The sequence below is a fragment of the Xenopus tropicalis genome, chromosome 7, assembly GCF_000004195.4.
Source record: "Xenopus tropicalis strain Nigerian chromosome 7, UCB_Xtro_10.0, whole genome shotgun sequence".
NCBI lineage: Eukaryota > Metazoa > Chordata > Amphibia > Anura > Pipidae > Xenopus > Xenopus tropicalis.
In genome coordinates this window covers 91,715,784-91,740,827 of record NC_030683.2, presented here as the reverse complement: position 1 = coordinate 91,740,827, position 25,044 = coordinate 91,715,784, and the positions used below count along the sequence as shown (strand labels likewise).

General features: G+C 38.3%; 1 protein-coding gene across 3 annotated transcripts in view; it reads right to left on the bottom strand.

The window, feature by feature from the left end:
* Nucleotides 1–11,201: 11,201 nt before the first annotated feature.
* cfap74 (cilia and flagella associated protein 74) overlaps nt 11,202–25,044 on the bottom strand; it is a 58,592-nt gene continuing 44,749 nt past the window's right edge. The window contains exons 29-39 of one of the 3 annotated variants that reach the window (XM_031904865.1): nt 24,556–24,687; nt 23,215–23,324; nt 20,270–20,325; nt 19,007–19,126; nt 18,162–18,317; nt 16,854–16,983; nt 16,157–16,311; nt 15,319–15,439; nt 13,409–13,536; nt 12,623–12,757; nt 11,202–11,450 (exon numbers count right to left, since the gene is read on the bottom strand). In XM_031904865.1, the coding sequence (XP_031760725.1) occupies nt 11,352–11,450; nt 12,623–12,757; nt 13,409–13,536; nt 15,319–15,439; nt 16,157–16,311; nt 16,854–16,983; nt 18,162–18,317; nt 19,007–19,126; nt 20,270–20,325; nt 23,215–23,324; nt 24,556–24,687 (1,342 nt within the window). In that variant the 3' untranslated portion in view covers nt 11,202–11,351. 3 annotated transcript variants of the gene reach the window in all.

Genomic DNA, 25,044 nt, shown 5'->3' with positions numbered 1-25,044 from the left:
GGGTACACACATAACTCGCACGCTGAACATCAGAAATGGCGCCAGACAGACGTACAAAATATTTGCCACAATCGCTTGCAGAGTTGTGGTCATTTAGCCAACTTGGATGCAAATGTGTTAGACACAGCTCAGTTGTGTCAAGAGAAACACCCTTTTTGACTGGAATGATGCTGGAATTCTGGGGAAAAAAATGCTGCATTGTAGGAAAAACACGATTCCACTCAAAATTAGTTTACTTGCTGCACTTGGGGACGTAAATGAGCCCTAATGTCTGTTATACACCACTTAGCATTTGTCCTTTGATTATAAAGAATCATCAACTTTTGTGATGATTTTACTGCTCATTAACTTTCGCAGTATACTGTAATATAAATCTCTTAATTACTTTGAATTATAAAAAATTAATTGATATTAAGTAATTTTATCATATTATATCATTCATTATAATCAGTGCAATTTCATTAAATTCTGCAGCACCACGGAGCTACATTGTCCTTGTAGTTATTGTCAGTACAGGATGTGTCTATATCTGCTCAATCACTTTCACTATTATTATTATTATTATTATTATTTCGTATGAAACATGATGAAAGCAGAGACCACAATAAACCATTGTATCTCAAAGTCTATAACTAGAATTCACTGCATGCAATCTAATGTATTATGCTCTGTTACTTAAGACAACGCATGCAATATAACATTGTAGAGCAACAATGTCCTTGAACTTTAATCCTGCTATAACAATCCTTTATATGGCAGTGCATTGATATTACTATGAAGAGCAAACTTGCTGTATTTTGCTTTATTTAAAAGTTTGTGACCCCAAAAAGGTTTGCAGTCAATTGTCTCTACGTGTATTTTAGCAGAGGCAGTTCTCAGTATTGTATTTCCCAGATGCTCAGGCCAGAAATTTTCCAAATTAGCTTGCCCAAAACCCCCTTTTTATTTTCCATTTTTGCAGCTGTCACTCCTGAGTGCAAGAAGCAACATTTTTATTTTTGGCAAAACAAAGGACATGGTGAAATTCTAGTGCAGATTTGCAAAAAAGTTTTTTTGCGTAAACATGAAGTTTGCAGTGAAACTGTAACAGGCAAAAAAGTTTGCTCACCCCTAGTTTTGCTCATCACTAAATACACCCGCCCACCCATTAATCCCCTGTTACCTAGAATACTCAGGAACTGGGGTTTTAGGATGAAGGATCTCTCTGTAATTTGGATCGCCATACCTTTAGTCTACTAAAGAATCATATTGACATTACATAAACCCAATAGGACTGTTTTGCCTTCATTAATGATCAATTACATCTTAGGTGGGATCAAGTACAAGGTACTGTGTTGTTATTATTACAGAGAAAATTTCTCATCTGGGCACCCGAGGCCACCCCCATTCGTCACACTTCCGCCTTACGCATGCCCATTCACCGTCACTTAAACTTACATATGGAGCAGTGAGAAGAGGTCCCCATTGCTCTGTACGGGAGCAAAAATTCAAAAATTTGGTGCAGCGGCATGCCGCCCCTAAACTTGTGCTGCCCCTGGCCCGTGCCTTTGTGGCCTTGCCACAAAGCTGGGCCTGGCTGTCTCGCCTGTTAATGTTCTGTCTTATACGCAATGTTCTGTCTTATGGCAACGCAAGTTTTGGGTGAGTCGTGTTGCGCTGGCAATGCCCACCTCCTAGTGGGTGACTGGGCTCTTACTGAGGGTGACTGGGTGAGGACAAATCAGGGTGACTCCAAAACAATCCGTGTCAGCTGACGTGAAGAACATGGCATAAATCCTGCAGGTGTTCCTGCTGAGCCTAGAAGGAGCTTATTTCTAATTCCCTTCCTGGACTTTGCTACTTTGGGCAGTTTAAGGGAAAATTACTCTTTCCATGAAAAGCATAGCAACATATACGAAAGCAAATAAGTTCATTTACTTTTCCAGACAACGTATGGAACATTTCCCTTGGGATACAAAAGCTTATAAATTAGGCTTAGAAAATGTTTTCTTAGTGATTGACATGGGCAGAACCGTAGCCTGAGCACACATAGGTGAACAAAGTCCCACAGAATTTATCCAACCATTAGCCATTAGAAAGGGTTACAGCTAATTGTGAGTTACAGTAGTTACAACCCAGCTTCACAATTCACAAGTCAGTGACATGCTGGACAGACTATTAATAATAATAAAAATAATAATAATAATAATTATACATTTGCATAAATCAAATGCCAACACCATGGTTTTTGGCGCAGTGTTTGCCTGTGAGTGGAGCATATTAATTATAGTGTGTAAGCCAATATCACCGGGCAGCAATTGGAATTGAATTTTCTCCTGCACGTTAGAAAACAAAAGAAAGGATCTGATTGGTTGCTATAGGCAACATCAGATAATACATAGAGTACATATTGCCCCAGTGCTGCTCCCACAAACCAACAGATTTATTTTTAAGGGGAGGTCCAACTTTGTTAGCTTTTAGTATATTGTAGAATGGCCAATTCTAAGCACCTTTTCGATTGGTCTTCATTATTTATTTTGTTCAGTTTTTGAATTATTTACCTTTATCCTCAGACTATTTGCCGCTTTCAAATGGGGGTCACTGACATCGGCAGTCAAAAAACTATTGCTCTGTGAGGCTACAATTTCTATTCAGTCTCTCATTGCAAGCCTACCTTAGCAAGTCCCTGGTTGCTAAGGTAATTTGGACCCTAGCAACCAGATAACAGCTAAAATTCCAAACTGGAGAGTTGATATACAAACAGTAAATTAATAAAAAAAACACAAATAATAAAAGACAACCAATTGCAAATTGTCTCAGAATATCACTCTCTGCGTCATACTAACAACTGAACAACCCCTTTAAATATCACCCCTTTAATATCACCTGAAGCCATCACCATTTCTAAAAGCTTGCAGCCACCATCTTCACTCACAGCAGTCACTTCCCTGAATGGCAGCTGAGATTGGAGGTTTAACACATTTATTTATAACCAATAACACAGCTGGCAAAACAAGTCTTCAGATTTGTATTTATGGTGATGTCCTACATACGTGATGTTCTTGTTCTGTTCCCAGTTAAAGGAAAAAATATTTAATTATTTATGAGTAAAAAGGGTGTAACCTACTATATGCACAGAACATTCTTTATCTCCTTATTAGCATTCAAATATATGAATCAGAGAAAGGTGCACACTCTGTGTATGCTTCAGCAGAAAAAGCTTCCATCTAATTATTTAAAAAACGTTTTACTCGGAATTTTGAAGTTGTGGAACAATCCAAAATGCCTCTGTGTAATAGTCTAGATTCTAGAACATTAGTCCCCATTCCATTAATTCCAGGAAATGGTACATTAGAGTAATATAGGGGTCTGTTACCAGGAATGCTTGGAACCTGGGATTTCTGGATAAGGGATCTTCCTGTAATTTGGATCTACATATGTTAAGCCTGCTGAAACTCATTTACACCTTGAATAACCCTACTAGGATTGTTTTACCACCTGTATGGATTCATGCAGCTTAGTAGGATCAAGTACAAGGTACTGTACTGTAGAATTATTTGGTTTAAATTGACTCTATGGGAGATGACCTTCTCATAATTCAGAGCTTTCTCTATAATGGGTTTCCGGCTAAGACATACTATATCTTACAATTATCTTCTTTGCATAATACCCTGATGTCCTGCCATGCCTGTGCAGTTTATAGAATTATTTTGGATAATGGATCCTCATTGTGAGAAGCCAGTTGGCAACAAAAAGGATGTACAAACAAAAGTAATGTGAAACCCATGTGGGAATCTGGGCATCATCTGAGCTTGTAATTAGGCCCTAGCTTGCACATAATTACTCAGGGATTACTTAAAAGCTATATTCAGTAACTTTTTTTTAGTCCCGAATTCCCTTGGAATATCCACTTTTCCACTACTAGTATTCTCGTGGTTTATATAATTCAGGTTTATATAATACTCTGTAGACCTGAAAATTGCCATGACTGGTTTCTATAAAATACTATTTGTTGGTGGCTAACTGAATATCATCTTAGACATGAATCTCTGCTCATAAAAGCTGGCTTAATATCTTAACTAGATTATATAACACAGTGATCCTGAAATTTAGAACCTCAAGAAAAAAAACAATGGATAAATACAGTGACCACCAATACAATTCCTATGTCATGTTCATCATAGGTAATCCATTAAAACCACATGATAATTGTGATGTCTTTCATAAGTCACATGTATGTATCTATACTACTGTTAATGCCCATTTATGAATCGTCTCCATGCAGATTGTTTGGATGAGACAATGTATTCAATGATTGTTGCAAATAAAAAGAAACCACAAAATTTAGAACTAAATTAAAAATGACAATTTCTTTATTTAATATGGTTTATTTCAAGTGGACATCATTTTTCATAAAATAGAGTTTCATTCTCTGCAAAGTAGTTGTAAAGTGTAATGGTTTGGGGGAGGATCACTGCCGAGTTGTTTTGTTTTATATTCTTTATATTTCTAGTATTGTGTAAATTCAGGAATGAAGTGCTTGTTCCCACAGATCAGTCCAATTAAGTACAGATATCCTCTAAAGTTTCAGGCTGACACAACCTGGGTAGCCAAAATAACCTGGTACTGTTCAGTGATGTGTCTTTTCAAAGTTAGTTTGGCTGTGACTATATCTCATTATTAGGTCATTTGAGATTGTAGAACAATTTAATCTAGTGCATTGCCATGTTGAGAGGGTAGCGCTTTAAACCACCCCTCCTTTTGGACTGCTCCAGCTCACCCATTTTTAAACTTAGAGCAGACCAGAGGAGGGCGGAGCAGAGAGACTACACTGTCATTTTTTCCCCCTAACTGTACACCCCCTGCAGCTGCACCCTAGGCAGCTACCTACGTGCCAGACACGTGCCAGACTTAATGGCTAGCTGAGGTTGCTGATTCATTGTGAGTGGCACAGTCACACCTTTAACTACAAATTCTGTGTCAAAGTCTGCAAAATTAATCAACACAGTACCTCTGGCAATTAGTACCTCTGGCAATTACCAAAACTGTGGAACTCTCAGACTGTTATAGTTTGATCTGCTACAGAATGTTAGAGAAAGAAGAATGTTAAAGAAGGAACATTTTAATATGCTGACAGTTTTTCCTATTATATGCAGCAATAATCATTGCAGAGAATAAGCCAAACAACTACTAGCCAAAGGTTTTTGAACGCCCTTATTTTAGCTACACAGAGGGTTTGGGCTGGGGGTGTGTATTTAAATGCAACTGTGTCATGGCACCTGTGTAGCTTCTGATGAAGTGGCGAGAAGCCATGAAATGCGTAAAGCTGTGGGTGCCTAACTCCGTGATGGTTTTAATCGTCTGAATAAAAGTGATATTTTATGGAAGGATGTTCCTGTGCTCAGTCTACACTTTATCCATATTGCTTTATTTTAGCTAGAATTTTAATCAATGCACCAAAACTTTTCTAAATATAATTCTGGAACAGGTTCAACAATGTTACTTTTATTTTATTTTAAAAAGTCCTGATCTAATTATAATTGAAATAAACGTTGATGTGTCTTGCACTATCCAATGACATTAAGAAACAGGGAAGAACTCAATAAACACCTGACAGACCTACATAAATGGAAAGATTGGGTAAGTAGGTAAGGGTCACTAGATTGCACCAGATATCAAGCTACAGCTGAATGAGTTCAAACATAGCAAAGTGCCCACTTCACTGGTGCAGAGAAGAAGCAAGAAGCCAGGCTAAAATATCATGCAGCAGCTCAGAAACCTCTGCTAAGGCAACAAAACAAAGAGGCTTGCTTGGTCTGAGAAACACGGGAACTAGACTGCTGCAGACAAATTGGTATTGTGGATTTGTGACTCTAACTTATAAATTTTATACATTATCTACAGGGTGAAAGAATTCATTTTCAGTATTTAAAGGGCATGGTTATGAATAGAAAGGTAGTGTTATTGATAGGGGTTCTTTTGCTTTTCCTAAAGTTGGGAGCATGCAGACTTTCTAAAATTCTAAATCAAAGAAATATTTGAAGAAATCCACAGTATTCTTCACCTTCGTGCCATACCCTCTGGTATGAGACTAATTGGTCTGCCCTTTGGTGATGCAAACTTTGCAGAATTATTTGAAGAAAATGGAAAAGGAAGGGAAACTGAATGTGATATTACCTTAACCTCACTGAGCTGATCTGGGATTAAATGGATAACAAGTCACCTAGTGCTGATGGTTTGGGGGCACTACTGCAACAGCATTGGGGGGGAACTTTCAGACAAATATCTTGAGTGTTTACTTAATTAACATTATGGAGTTCATTGCATATATTTGCGTGCCAGCTCTGTGTGTGGTGCATTCTTACCTATAATTAGGGGTTTATACCCAAAATGTGTCAGGCCTTTGTATTTCAGCAGCCACCCATGGTTTTAACAAATCAATAAAGGATTGTTTTTAACATTGCAGGTGAAGTGCAGCCTTTTTTCCCCTTTTCTGTGATTGCCCTTGAGTACAGAATATCTACTGGTTGGCAGATGGTACACATGCCAGAAATGTGAAACACTGTTTGTCTATGTATTATCACACACAAGAAAAGAGTGCTTTACATATATAGGAGGTTGTGCGTTAGAACTATGGGGAGGCTAGTTTTTTTTTTATTTTACATTCAGAGACTGAAAGTCCAATGGGCACTTCACATTAGCACAAACATTTTGGGATTTAGTTGTGCAGGCCCAAATGGTCAGTGTCAACTCCCTGTCACTTGGGCAGATTACAGATTGTACTCAAGAGCATTTGGGCCTGCGCTCCCCTGTAGTGGAACACATTGCAAAAGAACAAAGGAACAAACACTTGCGAGTATGAGCCCTTCCTGTTTCCCCTGGTTTCCCCCTGGAAACATTAGGGCATGTTTATTAATATAGGTGTAAGCACTAGACACCAAAATGATCATCATGTAGCTAAAATACCATACATACCATACATACATTTGTATATGAAACACAGAAAGAAATCGCCAGCGCTCGTTTTAACCCATGCTATGGCATTGACCAGCTGCTAGGAATAGCTTCTTTTAACAATTTTTTTCCTGTGTTTTGTGAACAAATTGTTGCCAGATATTGCTTCTAGCTGCCATTCAGCCTTTAGAACAAGAAAAGCTCCATGCTTGCTCACTACAACTGACATCTGAGTTAAGGGTAAGTGCAACATGGTCTAACTTCTCAGTCACATTGATTGCTGGGGGACTCATGATTTTAAAGGCACTACAGAATTATTAGAATGCTAATTGGCAGTGTAGGACTCGCATACAATGAGGGGCCTTGACAGGGCACATGAGCTTACATAGTTTGGCCAAAATGTGGGACTGACACCTCATTTCTTGTAGAAATGATTTTTAAAGACTAACTGTGCATTGCCAATTTTTTTCCTCCTTTTTGTATAGATATTGATCTCCGTCCTTCTCCGTGTCTTGGCTCTACCTTGCTTTAGCTGGTTCATCAGCGAATCCTTGTATGTAAAAACCTACAAGGTTTCCCGGAAGAATTTGCTACTCTGTAAATAAAGGCAGATATTTGAAATAGTTTCCACTATTACATGATTTACTTTGCACTTTCCAGTTTCACATAAATTTACAGAACTGAAACCAGTCATTTGGCCTACAGATGTATACAAAATTAAGTATAAAGAACTACATTTGCAGCAGCCCAGCAAGAGACAACCAATCACTTGCATCTTCTTGATACCAACACCATTCTATCTTAAACTCTCCAGCTTTATCTTAGCTGCTTTCTTTTCCTCAATACAATTTCTCTCTTTTTTGTTAACTGTTTTACATCATTCCTTTCTTTTTCCTAATCTTCACTACATAGCATACAGTCATAACAATGAGAAACATAGCAGATGTGTAGCAAATGCACACTTTTGGCTTGAAGTCTGCTGGTCCAAGAACCAAGAGGCTTATGCAGGAGACACCACATATACTATTTTGCCCAACTGACTGCTCAAATAAGAAACACAACAAGATAGCTGCTCAGCTGACAGATCCACCTTACACATTCCAGTTTTGGGGTGTCAGCACCAGTATAAATTTCATGGCCCATGCTGTGTTTCTTTGCCTAAAGAAGATTCATTACTTTTTTAAGCAGTTATTTAGAATGATTAAAATACAGGGGCAACCCAGGCCATTTTACCAATTTTCCTTCTGTTCTTTCTTTTTCTTCCTTAGTATTCATCTTCCCTTTAGGGCAGTGGTACATGGGGAGATTAATTGCCCCGCAACAAATCTTCATTGTTGCAGGCGACTAATTTCCCACAATGCCATCCCACCGGCTAGAATGTAAATCGCCGGTGGGATGGCATACGCATCGATGCAATGTCCCACAGTCGCCCAAAGTTTTCTCCGAAGACAACTTCGGGCGACTTGTGCAACAACGCAGAGACGCGTATGCCATCCCACGGGCAATGTAGTCGCCCGTGACAACGAAGATTTGTTGCGGGGTGGCTAATCTCCCCGTGTACCACTGCCCTTAACCATCTACTTCTTACTACATAGGCAAGACTGTCAGCCATAAGGAATATGAGCTATGCTATAATTTTAAGGGTGAAGACACTACTTAGTAGCAACTACTTGTCACGGCTACTAAACGCCAGAAAATACCCTGCCATAAACAATACTAAGAATTACCTCTGCTAAAACACACATAATGATCAGTAAATCATCAGCATTGTCTATTTTTGTAGTTGTGACAAGTAGCTGCTAGTACTAGCTCCGTGTGTACTTACCCTAAGGCCCGTGACAAATCTCCCCGTCTGCCACGGCCCTAAAAGATTTGAAAAGAAATTTCTTGTGCAGGTATGGGGGCTTGTTTTCCAGAATGCTTGGGCCAAGGGTTTCTAGATAAGGGATCTTTTAGTAATTTGGATCACCATACTTTGTCTACTAAAAAACAAGTTAAATATTAAATGCACCCAACAAGATTGTTTTGCCTCCAATAAGCATTAATTATATCTTAGTTGAAATCAAGTAAAAGGTACTGGAAACATTTTTAAAAATCTGAATAATTTGATTAAAATGGAGTCTAGGGGAGATGGGCTTTCCATAATTTGAAGCTTTCTGGATACAATGTTTCTGGATAACAGATTCTATACCTGTAGTTTACTTTGCTGGATCATAAGGGCCTGAATATACATTCATTACATAAAGAATATCAATAACTTACCTGAAGGCTGGAGAAGATTTCAGCATTGTAAAAATAAAAACAAATTCAGAAATCATTCCCATTGCTTAACGTGCTTCCATGCCCCATGAGGGTAGCCATGGGAATAGCACCCATGCGACTTCTGAATACATTTAGTAGAGGAAACAATAGGTTACCTGAAAGTTTAATAGTGCAGTGCTTGATCCTTCTGAAAGCACAATGCTCTGAGATGGCGCCTACACACCAATATTACAGCTAAAAAATACATTTATTGGTTCAAGAATAACAGTTTAAATGGTAGAGTGAATTATTTGCTATGTAAACAGTGTTATTTTATAATAAATATAGGGTCTTGAAAGGACACCCTGTATATCCAACTCTGTTCATAACCAATGTGTAAAAAAGAAAAAAATATTTTCTGTGGTAACATGATACGTTTATTAGCAACTGCTATATGTAAGAATGCAAGCTTTTGAGAAAAAAATGACATCTCTTCAGCAGGCACGATCTCAAATAACTGAAGATATATATACACAGAGAGACACAATAGGAGGCCGTAGGAATCAGAGTAGTAATCTGACATGTGAAATAAAAAGTATATAACAGTGAACTGAAAAAGGATAATATAAGGATCTCTTGATTATCCTGAAAGCACTTGGGTACCAAATGTGTTGTTTGAATTTTCAGTACTGCTGTCAGGCCCTTTAAAATGTCTATGGTTCGCATGGGCATGGGAGGGAGTCCCTGGGTCCCTAGGGGTTATAACTCATAATTGCACATGAAACTTTTATCCCTATTTAAACCACATTTGATGACTAGTAGAATAATTAGCCCTGTACCCAGTGTTCTATGTGGGAATGTAGTATCTTGTTTACTACAAAAAACAAAAGGCAGCTAACATGACCTTGATGGCCTTTATGACGCCAATCTTCAAATGAGTGTCTTTAATTACCGTTTTGGTGACAGTGCCGGGCCAAGCCAGCCCTAGGCAACCCAGCCAGTTACATTAAGACCTCAGGAGGTTAAGGCTGGCTGACAAAAAAGAATGAAAGAAGGTACTGACTGGGCTGTGCCTGCAGTTACCCAGTAGGGGGAGCTCTTCCAAAAGATAAACAGCCTGCTATCCCGGAAGAAAGAAGAACCAGGACAGGGAAGCGAGGAAGCAAATGCTTGTGAGTACGAGCCCTAAAGCATGTTATATCCCATAATTAGTCACAATACAATAATCAGATACTTTGGCCAAGAGAAAAAGAACCAAACAAAGAAATTCAAACAGATGAAATACCCTGCTATGCTGCCATGCCTGTGCAATATATAAAATTATTATGAATTATGGATCCTCACAGTGACAAGCCAGATAGTAACCAAGAGGATGCACAAGTAAAAGTAATATGAAACCCATGAGGCAATCTAGGGATCATTCTGAGCTTGTAATTAAGACCTAGCTTGCACATAATTACTCAGGGATTACTTTAAAACTATGTTTATTAACCCAGCCCCTGAATTTCCCTGGTATTCTTGTGGCTGTTTAAATTTGTTTTATCTAATTCTTCATGGACCTGAAAACTGCTTTGACACGTTTATCATAACCTATAAAAAATATCCATAGGTGACAAGTTTACATATTAAACCATTAATCTCAACCCAGAAAGAGTGAGCTAATGTGTTAACCAGAATATATGATATGGGCTGTATTGAGATTTTGATCCTTAATTGAAGTGGACATTAAAGGATAAATGAGCCTTTTATCATAAAAGCCCCTAAAAAGACTCTATATGGCCCCCAGGATAATATACTTTTCTCCCTGCATGCAGCCTCATGTAGATTATATATCACAAGTACCTTAGCCCAAAATTCTGTTTTGAAAGATTTCGTCACCACAATAAAGAAAATATATGAATGGTTAGATACTGTATTTTCATTTAAATAATATTTAAAATATATTTATTATCTGGCCACATATGAAGCAAACATATTGACACAACATAAGTTTTACTTAGGCATTCAGTGATCATTGCAAATTAAAATATTTTTTGCACATATTTTATTTCAAATTGACATTTTTCATATGCTGGAATTTGTATGGAAGGTTTGTATTTCTAGTATTGTGTAAATTCAGGAATGAAGTGCTTGTTCCCACAGATCAGTCCAATTATTTACAGATATCCTCTATAGTTTCAGGCTGACACAACCTGGGTAGCCAAAATAACCTGGTACTGTTCAGTGATGTCCCCTTTTAAAGTCAATTTGGCTGTGGTTCTGGCAGGATTCATTGGCTAGGGAACACAGAAAATAAGAAAATATACGATTAGGTCCTATGAAATTTACATTGTAGACTGTAGCCAACCCCCTTCACTATGCAAAATCATGAGGAAATAAGTGGCCTAAAGAGAAAGCATTATGTAGTTATAAACTATGGATTGTCTGAAAGTCACTGAATTGTTTTCCTGTACTGCTGTAGCTTTCTATCAGACCTGTGCCAGGCTCAGTGGCTAGCTGAGGTTGTTGGTTCATTGTGAGCAACACTTTCACTACCTGGTTCAACCAATAATTCTGTGTCCATAACTCAACTCAGTCCATCATTGCCAAAAAGGTGTTGCACCCACAAACAGTGATACCCTGGTGCCTATGCCCTCGCCTTCAGTCTGGGCAATGTCATGCACAAACTTTTAACAAAAAAAATAAAATCTGTGTTTGTGATTATAAGATACCAACACTTACAAGTATATTCTGCAAAAACATAAATCTCATCTGTACAAGGAATGAATTAACCATTCTGCATAAATATACTGAATTTACAAACAGACACAGTTCATCACCTATAGCTATTTTACCGGTCTTTAGCAATTTTAGAATATTTAGAAGATTTTTTTAACTACACCATGATGAATTGCAATGGAACAGTAGCTTTTTAGCATGTTTTACAATTGGGTTGTAGTGATGATTTCATCTTTTTACCTATGCTTTCAATCTATCCATTTTTGCAGTGACCTAACTGGCAAGTGTGGCAAGTAAAAGCCAGTTAATAATTTTCCACACTCATGGGGTCATTGCATATGGCTGGTTAACACCCCAGCTTGCACAGAACATACATTTTCCTTTTGTAGATCTCATTTAAGGTTTCCAGTTCCAAGAACTCCACTCATATTACCCATAACAAAATAATATGTTCCCCCATGTCATGGTGACATGTGTCAGTGGTATAAGACATGGTTTTAAGCAGTTCTCACAATTCTTATTGTTCTTTTTCATCTTGTCATATGACCTGGTGATATCTGAGATATTAGGGACTTGTTTAATAATGTAGGCACAGGCACTGGGCACCAAAACACCCACACTTTGCTTAAGCTGCTGCACCTTTCCCCTGTGATTTATTGTTTAAAGCCTTGAATCACCAAGCAACACTTGTAAATCATATGTTAGATGTTTTGTGAAATTTGTTACATACATCATATCCTGCAGGTGGAGTCCATTGTATAGATATTGATTTCCGTTGTCCTGGCTCTACCGCTGCTTTAGCTGGTTCAATAGTAAACCCTTTCTGCTGTAAAACCTGCATGTTTTCCCAGAAGAATTCTACACTCTGTAAATAAATACAAATAACATAGGTAAATAAGCTATTATATGATTTACTTTGTACCTTCCTGAAACTATTTTTTTACTTTTTCGACATCTTAATTCTCAGTATTTTGTCTGTCTTGGCTCTATGGAATTTAAATTGCCCTCAACAATTAACCAGAAAAAATATTGAACCAGGAAACCAATTTTACCCTGGAATACTACTGGCATTGTCACTAAAGGTTTATTTTAAGGCAAACTTTCCCTTTTTTAATTAACATAGACGGTTCTCTATTTTTCTGTTATACTGTTGTATATCTTAGTACTTTGAGGCTGCATAGTCATTACCAGAAAGAGAAATGACACTGTATTGCCTTGAGCATATGGCACTAGTTTGCAGACAATGTTCTTAAAAGATGGATTGTTTCATGACTGCAACATTAATGATTTTATCAGCTATTTGAAGGTTGGTTGGTGCCTTGTGTTTTTTATGGAATTTTATTAATTCAAGTGCAGTTGTGTTGCCTGAGCACCCTATTATTGTAAATCTTCCATTCTATTTCTGAAGACTAATATATGCGACCAGCCTTACATAATTATGTATGCATAAGATTAATAAAACCACACATTAAGGAAGGTATTGGTGTCTATCAGGTTATATTTATGATGTATTTACCTTTTTTGTGGGTAATAGTGATGTGCGTATACAGCCAACATGTAGTTCCCTGACTCCTGGTTTGAGAGCAGTTTCAGTCTGGATACAGTGAAGGGTCAGGAGAAGTGAATTCACCAAATCACTTGAATCTAAAAGAGCACAAATTAGAAAGTCATTAATACAGAATAAAAAATAAACACTCTTGCCATATTAACTTATATTTGTTTTTAAATGTATCTATGCAGTGCAGGTCTTGCAATCATCCAACCTGTAGATTGCTTCTACCAAACATTTCCTAGTTACAGATAATGTGGGTCATTGTTTAGGAATGGAATTTAAATTAATAAACTCCAAAAGCTCTCAAACGTTTGCACTGTTCTTGAATTCCCAAGCAGGGATACCAGGGAATTCAGGGCTATATGTATCAAGCAAAAAAAATGCTCAAAAAATATTTCTAGGAAGGTCTCATAACAAACTGTGTTCACGCAAGGATTGCACATCTGCTTAAATCTAAATATGAAGAAGGTACAAATCTGGTGTGGTATTCGGCTCATATGGAAAAAAACATTCTGCGCTTATTAAAAGTCCATGCAGTTCTGCATCTCATGGCTGCAAAATAAAACTTGCAAGTAACTGCTAAAATCCATGACTAAGGGCCTAAAGTTAATGTTTTGAGAATTTTCATTTTTTTTCCAAAAGTGAAAACTTGTCACAACATACAGTTTACTAAAGAGGTACGACAAGTTTTGGAAAATAAACTTTGCTTGATGAACATTCACATCTTTTCATCAGTGTGAAAATTCCCCAATTTATCAAAAAGTTCAGGCTGGTGAACTACTATTATAAAGACAGGCCACTTTTCTTTTGCATCTCATGATCAGCGTCATTATGCCAATATTGCACATATTTATTATGGTTGAACGTGATGGACGTATGTCTTTTTTCAACCCAACTTACTATATCATTACTTTATGTCAGGGATCCCCAACCTTTTATACCCATGAGCCAGATTCATATGGAAAAAGTGTTGGGGAGCAACACAAGCAAGAAAAAGGTTCCTGGGGGTGCAAATAAGAGCTATAATTGGCTATTTAATAGCCCCTATGTGGACTAGCAGCCTACAGAAGGCTCTGTTTGGCGTTATACTAGGTTTTTATCCAACCAAAACTTGCCTCCTTACCAGAAATTCAAGAATGAGCGCCTACTTTGAGCAGCGGCGGATTTAAATTTGGGGCGCCTGAGGCTGCTCCCCATTCGCCCCCCCCACCCCTCCCGAGCACATTCAAAAAACGCGCGAACAAGCTCCCCAATCCCGCATGCGCGAACATCTCTTCCCCCCCGCCACAAGCAGCACGCATGCGCAGGCATTTAAACTCCCATACGGAGCTGTGGGGAGAAATCCCCATTTCTCTGTATGGGAGCGAAAAGTCGCAATTTCGTTGTGGCAGGGCAGCCCCTAATTTTGTGCCGCCCTAGGCCAGGGCCTTTGTGGTCTCACCACAAATCCGGGCCTGACTTTGAGGCCACTGGGAGCAACATCCAAGGGGTTTTGTGAGCAACATGTTGCTCACGAGCCACTGGTTGGGGAACACTTCTTTATGTCATCATTTTAATATTCCCCTGTACAGTTGTATGGGGATTATATACTCTTACACACCCTGTTAGCATGGACACCATAGATTCTACAGGTTTTTCTTTAATATATGCTGCACATTTTCTGGAAACATGTGGTATACCATGTTCAAGGATTGGCATTAACAGGATACTGTGTTTATGTTCTTGTTAATAAATATAGTGTATATATATATATATAGTATTTTATATTGTAAGCTCTACTGATCAGGGCTCTCTTTACCATCTATATTTGTCTGTATTTGGAAACTCACAGAATATAACTGCTACTGTTCATAACAGTAGCACAACCTACTTACCTTCTTCCTCCATAGGGATTACGCTTAGGGATTCAACTGCAACATCCAGTGGGTCGCCTCCTTCTACATACATGATATGATTTCTGCATGCACCCATCATCTGGATAGTGTGAGCGCTAAGCTAAAATAACATTTATTACTATTAAACAAGAATGTCAGCACCATATAAATAAAGTGATTATGTGATTAATGTGGATCATTAGTAGAATGGCACATTTGACAAATCTTTCTTCATAAAACTACAAAATTCTGATTTTAAGAATGTATTGGATGCAGTGCTCTAGCAGGGCAGCTACCTGGCCAAGTCCCATAAGAAATGCCACAGAAAATTTCTATGGTTACCTCAAGAACCTGCTTTAATATAAAACAAAAATCTTTCTTAATATAATCAGTTACAATTTCTGAGATACTCAAGTTCTTCCCCATTTCCCTCTCACTGATCAGTCTCTGCACATTCAGATTGCTGGCGGAGAAGGTGAAGTTTACTTTTTTTCATGAGTTGCATGACTGCATGCTCCATTTTGCCCATAGCACTGATTTCAGGAGACACTAGAGACATTTCCATTTCCACCTTAAGAGGACACTTCTGCCATCATAACAGGTTAAAAGGCAATTCAGTAGCCAGGAGAACACACCATCTATGCCTACAATTGCAATTGAGCTTAATAATGATCATGTGGCAGTGAACTAAAATGCGGTCATCCTGCTCCCTCCTAAACCGCATTAAGTCTTCCCTTGTACATGCTGTCTGCCAGCACTTTAGCCATGCTCAGGCACATACACTGTACAATGCCAGTGCCATGTTCAAAAATTAACTCTAAGACGGTTTCATTCTTACCTTACCAAACAGCTCCACCGTCAGAACATCAGAGTAATGGAAACTCTCATGATCAGGGCTGAAATTAACAGTGAGATCTTGTGTCTTTCCTGGGAGAATAGTTCCCTCTACAGGATGTACACTGAACACACTGAGACCATTGAAATTCTGAGTGCCTAAAACAGAGAAGGTAAAAAGTAGAAAATTAAAGAAACCCATTAAAGACAAGTTAGTGGAATTCTAGTTTTTTTGTTTTGAGCAGGTAAACACTATTTGGACCTTTTAGGTGGCATTGCCTATTTGTATTTGCCATTAAATGAGGTTCATAAAAAGGAATCAGTGTGATGATAATATCTTATTATGCCTTCTTATGTAAACCATTTTCTTTCTAGAAAGTGAAAGCCACCCGCGTACATATCTCCCATGCAACAGACACAGTGGCTGTAAGGTTTTCAAAACACTTTCCATTGAATAATGACTTGTACAAGCATGAATCATACAAAGGCTGTGCTGTATCAGGCAGCAATAATGTGCATTTTAGATAAAGCTTTCCTTTAAAATTTGCTTCATGACAATAATCACTTCAAACCCATCTCTCCTAATTTGCAATACCTGCAGCAGCTGAACCCTCTGGTACAATAATGGTCTGTTTTAGAAGTGAAAAACAAACACATATAGTTTATATATCTAAGCAGGCCACACATTTAATGATATTTACCTACTAAAGCCGATGGCCTTTTGAGAGAGGTAATAAAAGGAGGAAGTTTCTGGAGTTCACTGTATCTGCTGACAGAAAGGCTGCCCAGTTTTACTGAATATGTCACTGGAACTGTAGAGGTGTTCTGTAGCTAAAGGAGGGTGGAAAAAAACTGATAAAACATTAATACTGTAGTCCAAAGGGGCAATATTATACACATGCTTAATGCTTTTCAATCAAGACAGAAAAATCTATTCCTATTTTATTTTCTATAGAATAACTAAGTGAACATCAACTTTCTTCATAGAAAATGTCTTTTTTCCTATTTAGAATATGGTACATTTGCTTTTAACTGTGCTGATAAAACACAGAAAACTGCAGCAAATTGCCTTCCATTACTTTGAGGGTCACAAAACATATGGCTCAGTGCCCTGTGTGCCCTAAGCCCCACAATAATGGAAAGCAATCTGAACAGTTTTATAGTTATCATATCCAGGAACTGACTGACAATCTGTGAATTCTAACAATGTGAATTCTGCTGTAAGATGCCTAATTGGGTTGATGGGGGGCTGTTTGGGCCTCTGCGTACTTGAAATGTCAAGGCATATTTTGAATCCCAGACTGGACCTGACCTGTACAGGTATGGGACCCATTATCCAGATTGCTTGGGACCTCAGGTTTACCGGATAAGGGGTCTTTCTGTAATTTGGATCTCTTACCTTAAATCTACTAAAAAAATATTTAAATAGTAATTATAGTAAAATAGTTAAGAAGAAGGGAGGGTCCGTTTAAATATTCGGAAAGGATTTTTTACTGTGAGAGCTGTGAAGTTGTGGAATTCCCTCTCCGAATCTGGCTGATACATTATATAGCTTTAAGAAGGGGCTGGATGGATTATTAGCAAGTGAGGAAATACAGGGTTATGGGAGATAGCTCTTAGTACTAGTTGATCCAGGGACTGGTCCGATTGCCATCTTGGAGTCAGGAAGGAATTTTTTCCCCTCTGCAGCAAATTAGAGAGGCTCCAGATGGGGTTTTTTGCCTTCCTCTGGATCAACTAGAAGGGGCCGGCAGAAGAGGCACCTGCCTAGGGTCCTTTCCCCCCACTGCAGCAGGCTGGCAACCCCGCCACACGGGGGGGGGGTGTCTTGCTGGTTGGGGCAGGCAAAGCCGACCAGGTTGCCTGGGTTGCCTGGTGCATCATATACAGACAAGTCTCATGGTTTCTCTCATGGTACTTCATGTATTCTGTGGAAACACCTACCACTTTTAGATTATGTCCTGTTTTAAGTACCTGTATTTCAGGGAGGGGAAAAGCTACACCATTACCTTAAATGTTGTGCTGCTACTGTCATTTGCCAAAACATATCCCATGTCCAGGATTCTGCCTTCCAGGGAGCAGGACACAGAAGGTGTTAAAGCACGACCCTTGATAGAGAGTGTCAGTGTGGCATGTCTGCAGCTAACTTTCATGTTTTCAAAGAACTAAACAAAGAAAGAATTTTGCTGGAAAATGCTGAAATGCAATATTATATTTAAAGGACATGTCAACCCCTGCTTGTTTCTTTTTAAACAATGTTGCAAAAGCCAGTCTCCTCCAGCATGACAGGTCTGTCAGTCTGCTGCCTTGTGTTACATTGTTTCAAACGCCAGAGCCACCAGGGCAGAGAATAAAAAAGGACTGGGAAACACTGCTTTTACTAGCAATTATATATAAAAAGTCAAAAACCATTGCAAACTTGTAATGAATGTATATTGCAAAGTTGCTTAGAATTATGTTTCCTTTCATTAGGCAAACATTTATATTTTGGGTTGACTTGTCCTTTAACAATAATTTGGAGGGGAGGCAATGTCATGTGGGAAGGCAGTTTTGATAAGTGCAGTTCTCCCTGACAACCACAAAAAAAATAATACAATAAACTAGAGCATATCCTAATATCTTTTCTTATTTTGTGGGGCAACAGGCTTGTTTAGTCACTGATCATACCCACAAAAAGCTAGAATCATTTGGCTGGAATGAGGTAGAATGAAATGTATCCTGTTGTACATCTAGAAAAAAGTGCATCTCTCTCTTTTTAAAAAACAATAAACATAGTTCTGAAGCATTTTTACAACCTGGTTTTGCCTAATTGCATTTTTGAGCTGTGCATCACATTCTTTGTAGAAATACTTACAACTTTATTTTCATCAGGTAAAAAGGCAATGAGAAGGAAGCAGTTAGCCCCTGGCTCCACCACGGAAAGAGGATTCAGCAGCATGAAGGGCCCACAGGGGTTTAAAATGGAAACACTAAGCTGAAAAGTAAAATGTCAAGGAATACATTTTGTACTAATCAATCCCAGCATGTACTGTAACTGGCTTCATTTTACTTTGTGCACAGGGGAAACAGGAGGCACCTTATCCAAACTGTTGCCACAAGATAGAAAACATGGAATTGTTGAAAATAACAGTGTGTGCTGTAGCATTAAAAAGGTTGCTTTGACTGCAGCCAAACCATTATTCCTCCTAAATAAAACTTACAGTTGACTTTGAACATCCAGGTAGGTAGCATTCCCATGGCATCCTCCAAATCCAGATGTGTCCATCAGACTCCCAGATGGTGGCTCATTACTCCACTGCTACATTGTGTTTTGGCAGAGACCTTTTCACTACTCCAGCTGACTCTGCTTAGCTAAGGCCTGTGTGTTTGTGCTGCTATTCCATGGAAAATCATCTTGTTTATGCTACAGAAAATAGTTCTTGTGCCAACATTGCTTCCAGAAAAAGTTTGCAACTTGGTCCCTTTCTGTGAGTTTGTAGCCTTCCACAAACTCCTTTCAGCAGATGCGAGAGCATCCACCAATTAGAAAAAAGAAGGGTTCCATCTTAATATTTGGAAACGTTTTTTTACAGTGAGAGCTGACAAGCTGTGGAATTCTCTCCCTGAATCAGTTGTACTGGCTGATACATTAGATAGCTTCAAGAAGGGTCTGGATGGCGTTTTAGCAAGAGAGAAAATCCAGGATTATTAAAAATAGCTTTTAGTACAAGTTGATTAAGGGACTGGTTTGATTGCCATCTTAGAGTCAGGAAGAAATGTTTACACCTCTGAAGCAAATTGTAGAGGCTTCAGAAGGTTTTTTTTTGCCTTCCTCTGGATCAGCTAGCAGTTAGGCAGGTTATATATAGACATAAAAGTTTGAACTTGATGGATGTGTTTTTTTTAAACCTAATTTACTATGTTTCTTCATTACTTTTCTTGATGTTTCCACTGCATAATCAGTTCACTGGAAGAGTTTAATGGGTTCCAGGCAGAGAGGGAGAGCTTATTCTTTGAGAACTTCTGCCCAGCAAATTGGCTGTGCTCTGCACCTTGCGTAAATACAGAACTAAGCCAATACTGAAATATATTTCATACAGAAATAAGAAAGTAAATAAAATAAAAGCATTAAGGATACTTCCACAGGCTCCAGAGAGATATTTTGCAAAGCCACTCTTTTAACCACTCTCTGACCTATAAGGAAACATATAATTACATCACTGAAAGCTTCCATTAAATACTAGAAACATTATGGTTGGCACAAAAAAAAAGCATTTAAGGAAAAATGGCACATTTACAGTGGCTTGCAAAAGTATTCGGCCCCCTTGAACTTTTCCACATTTTGTCACATTACAGCCACAAACATGAATCAATTTTATTGGAATTCCACGTGAAAGACCAATACAAAGTGGTGTACACGTGAGAAGTGGAACGAAAATCATACATGATTCCAAAAATTTTTACAAATAAATAACTGCAAAGTGGGGTGTGCATAATTATTCAGCCCCCTTTGGTCTGAGTGCAGTCAGTTGCCCATAGACATTGCCTGATAAGTGCTAATGACTAAATAGAGTGCACCTGTGTGTAATCTAATGTCAGTACAAATACAGCTGCTCTGTGACGGCCTCAGAGGTTGTCTAAGAGAATATTGGGAGCAACAACACCATGAAGTCCAAAGAACACACCAGACAGGTCAGGGATAAAGTTATTGAGAAATTTAAAGCAGGCTTAGGCTACAAAAAGATTTCCAAAGCCTTGAACATCCCACGGAGCACTGTTCAAGCGATCATTCAGAAATGGAAGGAGTATGACACAACTGTAAACCTACCAAGACAAGGCCGTCCACCTAAACTCACAGGCCGAACAAGGAGAGCGCTGATCAGAAATGCAGCCAAGAGGCCCATGGTGACTGGACGAGCTGCAGAGATCTACAGCTCAGGTGGGGGAATCTGACCATAGGACAACTATTAGTCCTGCACTGCACAAAGTTGGCCTTTATGGAAGAGTGGCAAGAAGAAAGCCATTGTTAACAGAAAACCATAAGAAGTCCCGTTTGCAGTTTGCCACAAGCCATGTGGGGGACACAGCAAACATGTGGAAGAAGGTGCTCTGGTCAGATGAAACCAAAATGGAACTTTTTGGCCAAAAATGCAAAACGCTAGGTGTGGCGGAAAACTAAAACTGCACATCACTCTGAACACACCATCCCCACTGTCAAATATGGTGGTGGCAGCATCATGCTCTGGGGGTGCTTCTCTTCAGCAGGGACAGGGAAGCTGGTCAGAGTTGATGGGAAGATGGATGGAGCCAAATACAGGGCAATCTTGGAAGAAAACCTCTTGGAGTCTGCAAAAGACTTGAGACTGGGGCGGAGGTTCACCTTCCAGCAGGACAACAACCCTAAACATAAAGCCAGGGTAACAATGGAATGGTTTAAAACAAAACATATCCATGTGTTAGAATGGCCCAGTCAAAGTCCAGATCTAAATCCAATTGAGAATCTGTGGCAAGATCTGAAAACTGCTGTTCACAAACGCTGTCGATCTAATCTGACTGAGCTGGAGCTGTTTTGCAAAGAAGAATGGGCAAGGATTTCAGACTCTAGATGTGCAAAGCTGGTAGAGACATACCCTAAAAGCCTGGCAGCTGTAATTGCAGCAAAAGGTGGTTCTACAAAGTATTGACTCGCTGAATAATTGGGCTGAATAATTACGCACACCCCACTTTGCAGTTATTTATTTGTAAAAAATGTTTGGAATCATGTATGATTTTCCTTCCATTTCTCACGTGTACACCACTTTGTATTGGTCTTTCACGTGGAATTCCAATAAAATTGATTCATGTTTGTGGCTGTAATGTGACAAAATGTGGAAAAGTTCAAGGGGGCCGAATACTTTTGCAAGCCACTGTACATATCTATGCATAGTACTTCTTTACTAGCCCACCATGGAAAGATACTTTCACTATACTAGGAGCTTGCAGTGATATAACAGGAAACTCATGTTGACATGTCTGCCTAAAATAAAATCTAAGAACTCAATAGAGCAGATGCAAAGTTAAGTAGCAAGAGAAAATAAGACACCCAATAAAATTAAAAACAAAAACAAATGTCACTATTAAAAATAAATAGTGGCTACCTCAAGGAACATTATAAGTGATCAAACAATATTATTATCATGATTATAATCCCTGCTTAGGCCCTAGGGCCACAGGCAGTTCAGTGGGTGCATCCTATTAGTACTTTTTCCATTAATTTGATATATTCTATTGATTAAATAAATGCTAATATGCCTTCAGTTTAGCAATCCCATTATCCTCATGAGATTTTTTTAAATTGTGATTAGAGGTGGAAAAGTCCCAAGCCTGGCGAGAAACATATTGGTTATACTAACTAAGCAGGCTTGCTAAAAATTAGCAGGCATTTTGTTTTACAAATACACCCCCCATATATATGCAATTACCCACACCTAACCCACAACTTTTATCAAATGTCCAACCTACTTTACTGAATGTAACATAGATGTGATATCATTGGAGGCACGAGAAAGAAGAGGAGTAGGTGATACTGGCATTAGAAAACATGAACAGAATATCTGAATCAAGCTGCACCATAGTAACAACCACAAGCAACAGCTCTGCAAACCCAAACTGCACTACCAGCCTGCTAAATACCCATGTACCCCAGCTATAAATGTAAGTATATTGGAAATCAAGATGAAGTTCCTTGAACATAAGGCACAATGCTATAGGTCATGGAACTACTTAGTGACTTCTAATATTCTTTATAATTATCAGTTGGCCTATCTCTAACAGTAGGGATATATGTAGTAATAAGAACAGTATAATTTGTAGTTATTACAAAAGCATGTTTGAAGTATCCTGTTTGCCTACAGATTTATTTCAGGACAATGTTCTATAAAGTGTGTACTGCCCTTTAAGAAATGAGTGCATACCATACACCATTCCTGCTTTATCTCAAAAACAATATTGTGCTTTTACAATTATTTCATTAGATGATGATATGGAAATATGATTTGTCTGATGGTTGTTAAAGAGTAATTTTTTAATTAAAATATGCAGTACCTATTGCTATTTCTCCAAAGTCAATAAGATGCCTTCCATTTTCAGAGGTAATGATAAGAGGGGGCGCTATAGCCGGACAGTGTAGCTCCAGATACAGGGTATTATAATGGCTGTTGGAATTAAAAAAAAGGGGTTATATAAAAATAGTTTTTCCTTTATCCATTCATTACATATAACATACAAGTTATTTAATACTGCAAATGTTTCTGTCTAGGTAACAGACCAGTGAAAAAGGATGAAAATCATTATAGGAAACTGAATTTTGTGTGTGCCCCTTAAAGTGATTCTATCATGATTTTCATGGTTTCATTTTTATTACTAAATTACATTGTGTAAATTGCAAATAATTTATTCTACCATTCCAAATGTTATTCTTGAACCGATAAATGTATTTTTTAGTTATAATACTGGTGTGTAGGCAGCCATCTCAGTGCATTGTGCCTGAGTCTGAGCTTTCAGAAGGCACCAGCACTACACATTAGAACTGCTTTCAGTTACAAGTCTTTTAAGTAATGTTTAATATACAAGTGTGGGTCTTAACAAAAACTGTTACTTTGCTTAGCAGTGGGAAACAGATACAGCTGGTTAATGAGAATAGAGTGTAAAGATGTTGCTGAAATTACTTCAGATTTACTATGATTTACTGTTATGTGAATTTCTGATCTTTTGTAAAACATCTACTTAAAGGAAAAGGAAAGGCTGTTTTAACAAAGTGGCTCATTTCCCCTCTCCCAGATCACTACAATTTTTTTTTGCAAAAACCATCTTGAAAGTGAATTATCATTCCTTTAATGTATTAGCTCCTAAGAATGCATTCTCTGAATGAAATTGGGCATGTATCTCAGTCTTGGTCTTGAGAGCAGCGCGGTGAGTTATGGGGAAGCACTCGTTACATTCTTCCAGCATCGGCAAATCAAAGGATCAAAATCTGAGGGGCAAAACTATGGCAGTGACAGGCTGTTATAAGGAATGCCTTTCCCTGGACTCCTTATCATATTTAGACTTTCCTTGTCCATGTTCCATGTCCTTTATGGGGAAGGCAGTGTGCAAACAACCTGCTAACCTGACTTCTACATGATCTTGGCAGGTTTTAGATGTGTATATTTTAGGTGTATTTTTGCTCTCGGATTTCTCATAATAAATCTCAAAAAAACCTGTGCTCTTTTTGCAACAAAATTGTATTTTTGTGTAAATAAAGATGCATCTTTAAAAAAAAAATAAAAATTGAAAGTTAATGTACTCTAACCAGAAGTCTGTTTTTTTTTTGTTTTTTTTGCGTGATCTTTCATGCATGTAAACAGTCTCATTTGTACCTCCAAATATTGATATATAGTTACGCACCTGAATTTGAAATTTTCATCTTTGGATTTGCTGGTGTCTCCAATGGCAATAAAACATGGTATAACATATCTTTCAAACTTTCCCATAAATCTTCTATAGATGGACTCTTGGGCAGCAGCATATTCATCAGAACTGAAATTGAAAACCAAATGTTGAGAACAATACAAGTGCACATCATTGCTATAAAGGAAATATATGTATCATATAAAGCACTGAGCACTGGTTGCTTGTTATTACTTTGTTGTACAGTATAATAAGTTGTGGGTTTCTGTTGCCCATTCTCTGTTATAAAGACAGCTCAGGTAGTAAGACAGAACTGTAGAGAGCTAAAGTGACATATGATTGCAGTGGTATAACTAGGGGACCACAGGCCCAGGTGCAAAAACTGCACCTGGGACCCCCCAGTCTGCCCTTCATCTGGGACATGCACCACATACACTCTCCTATTTTTGGGCCTATGCGCTGCATGTGCAATGTCTCTGGTGGGCC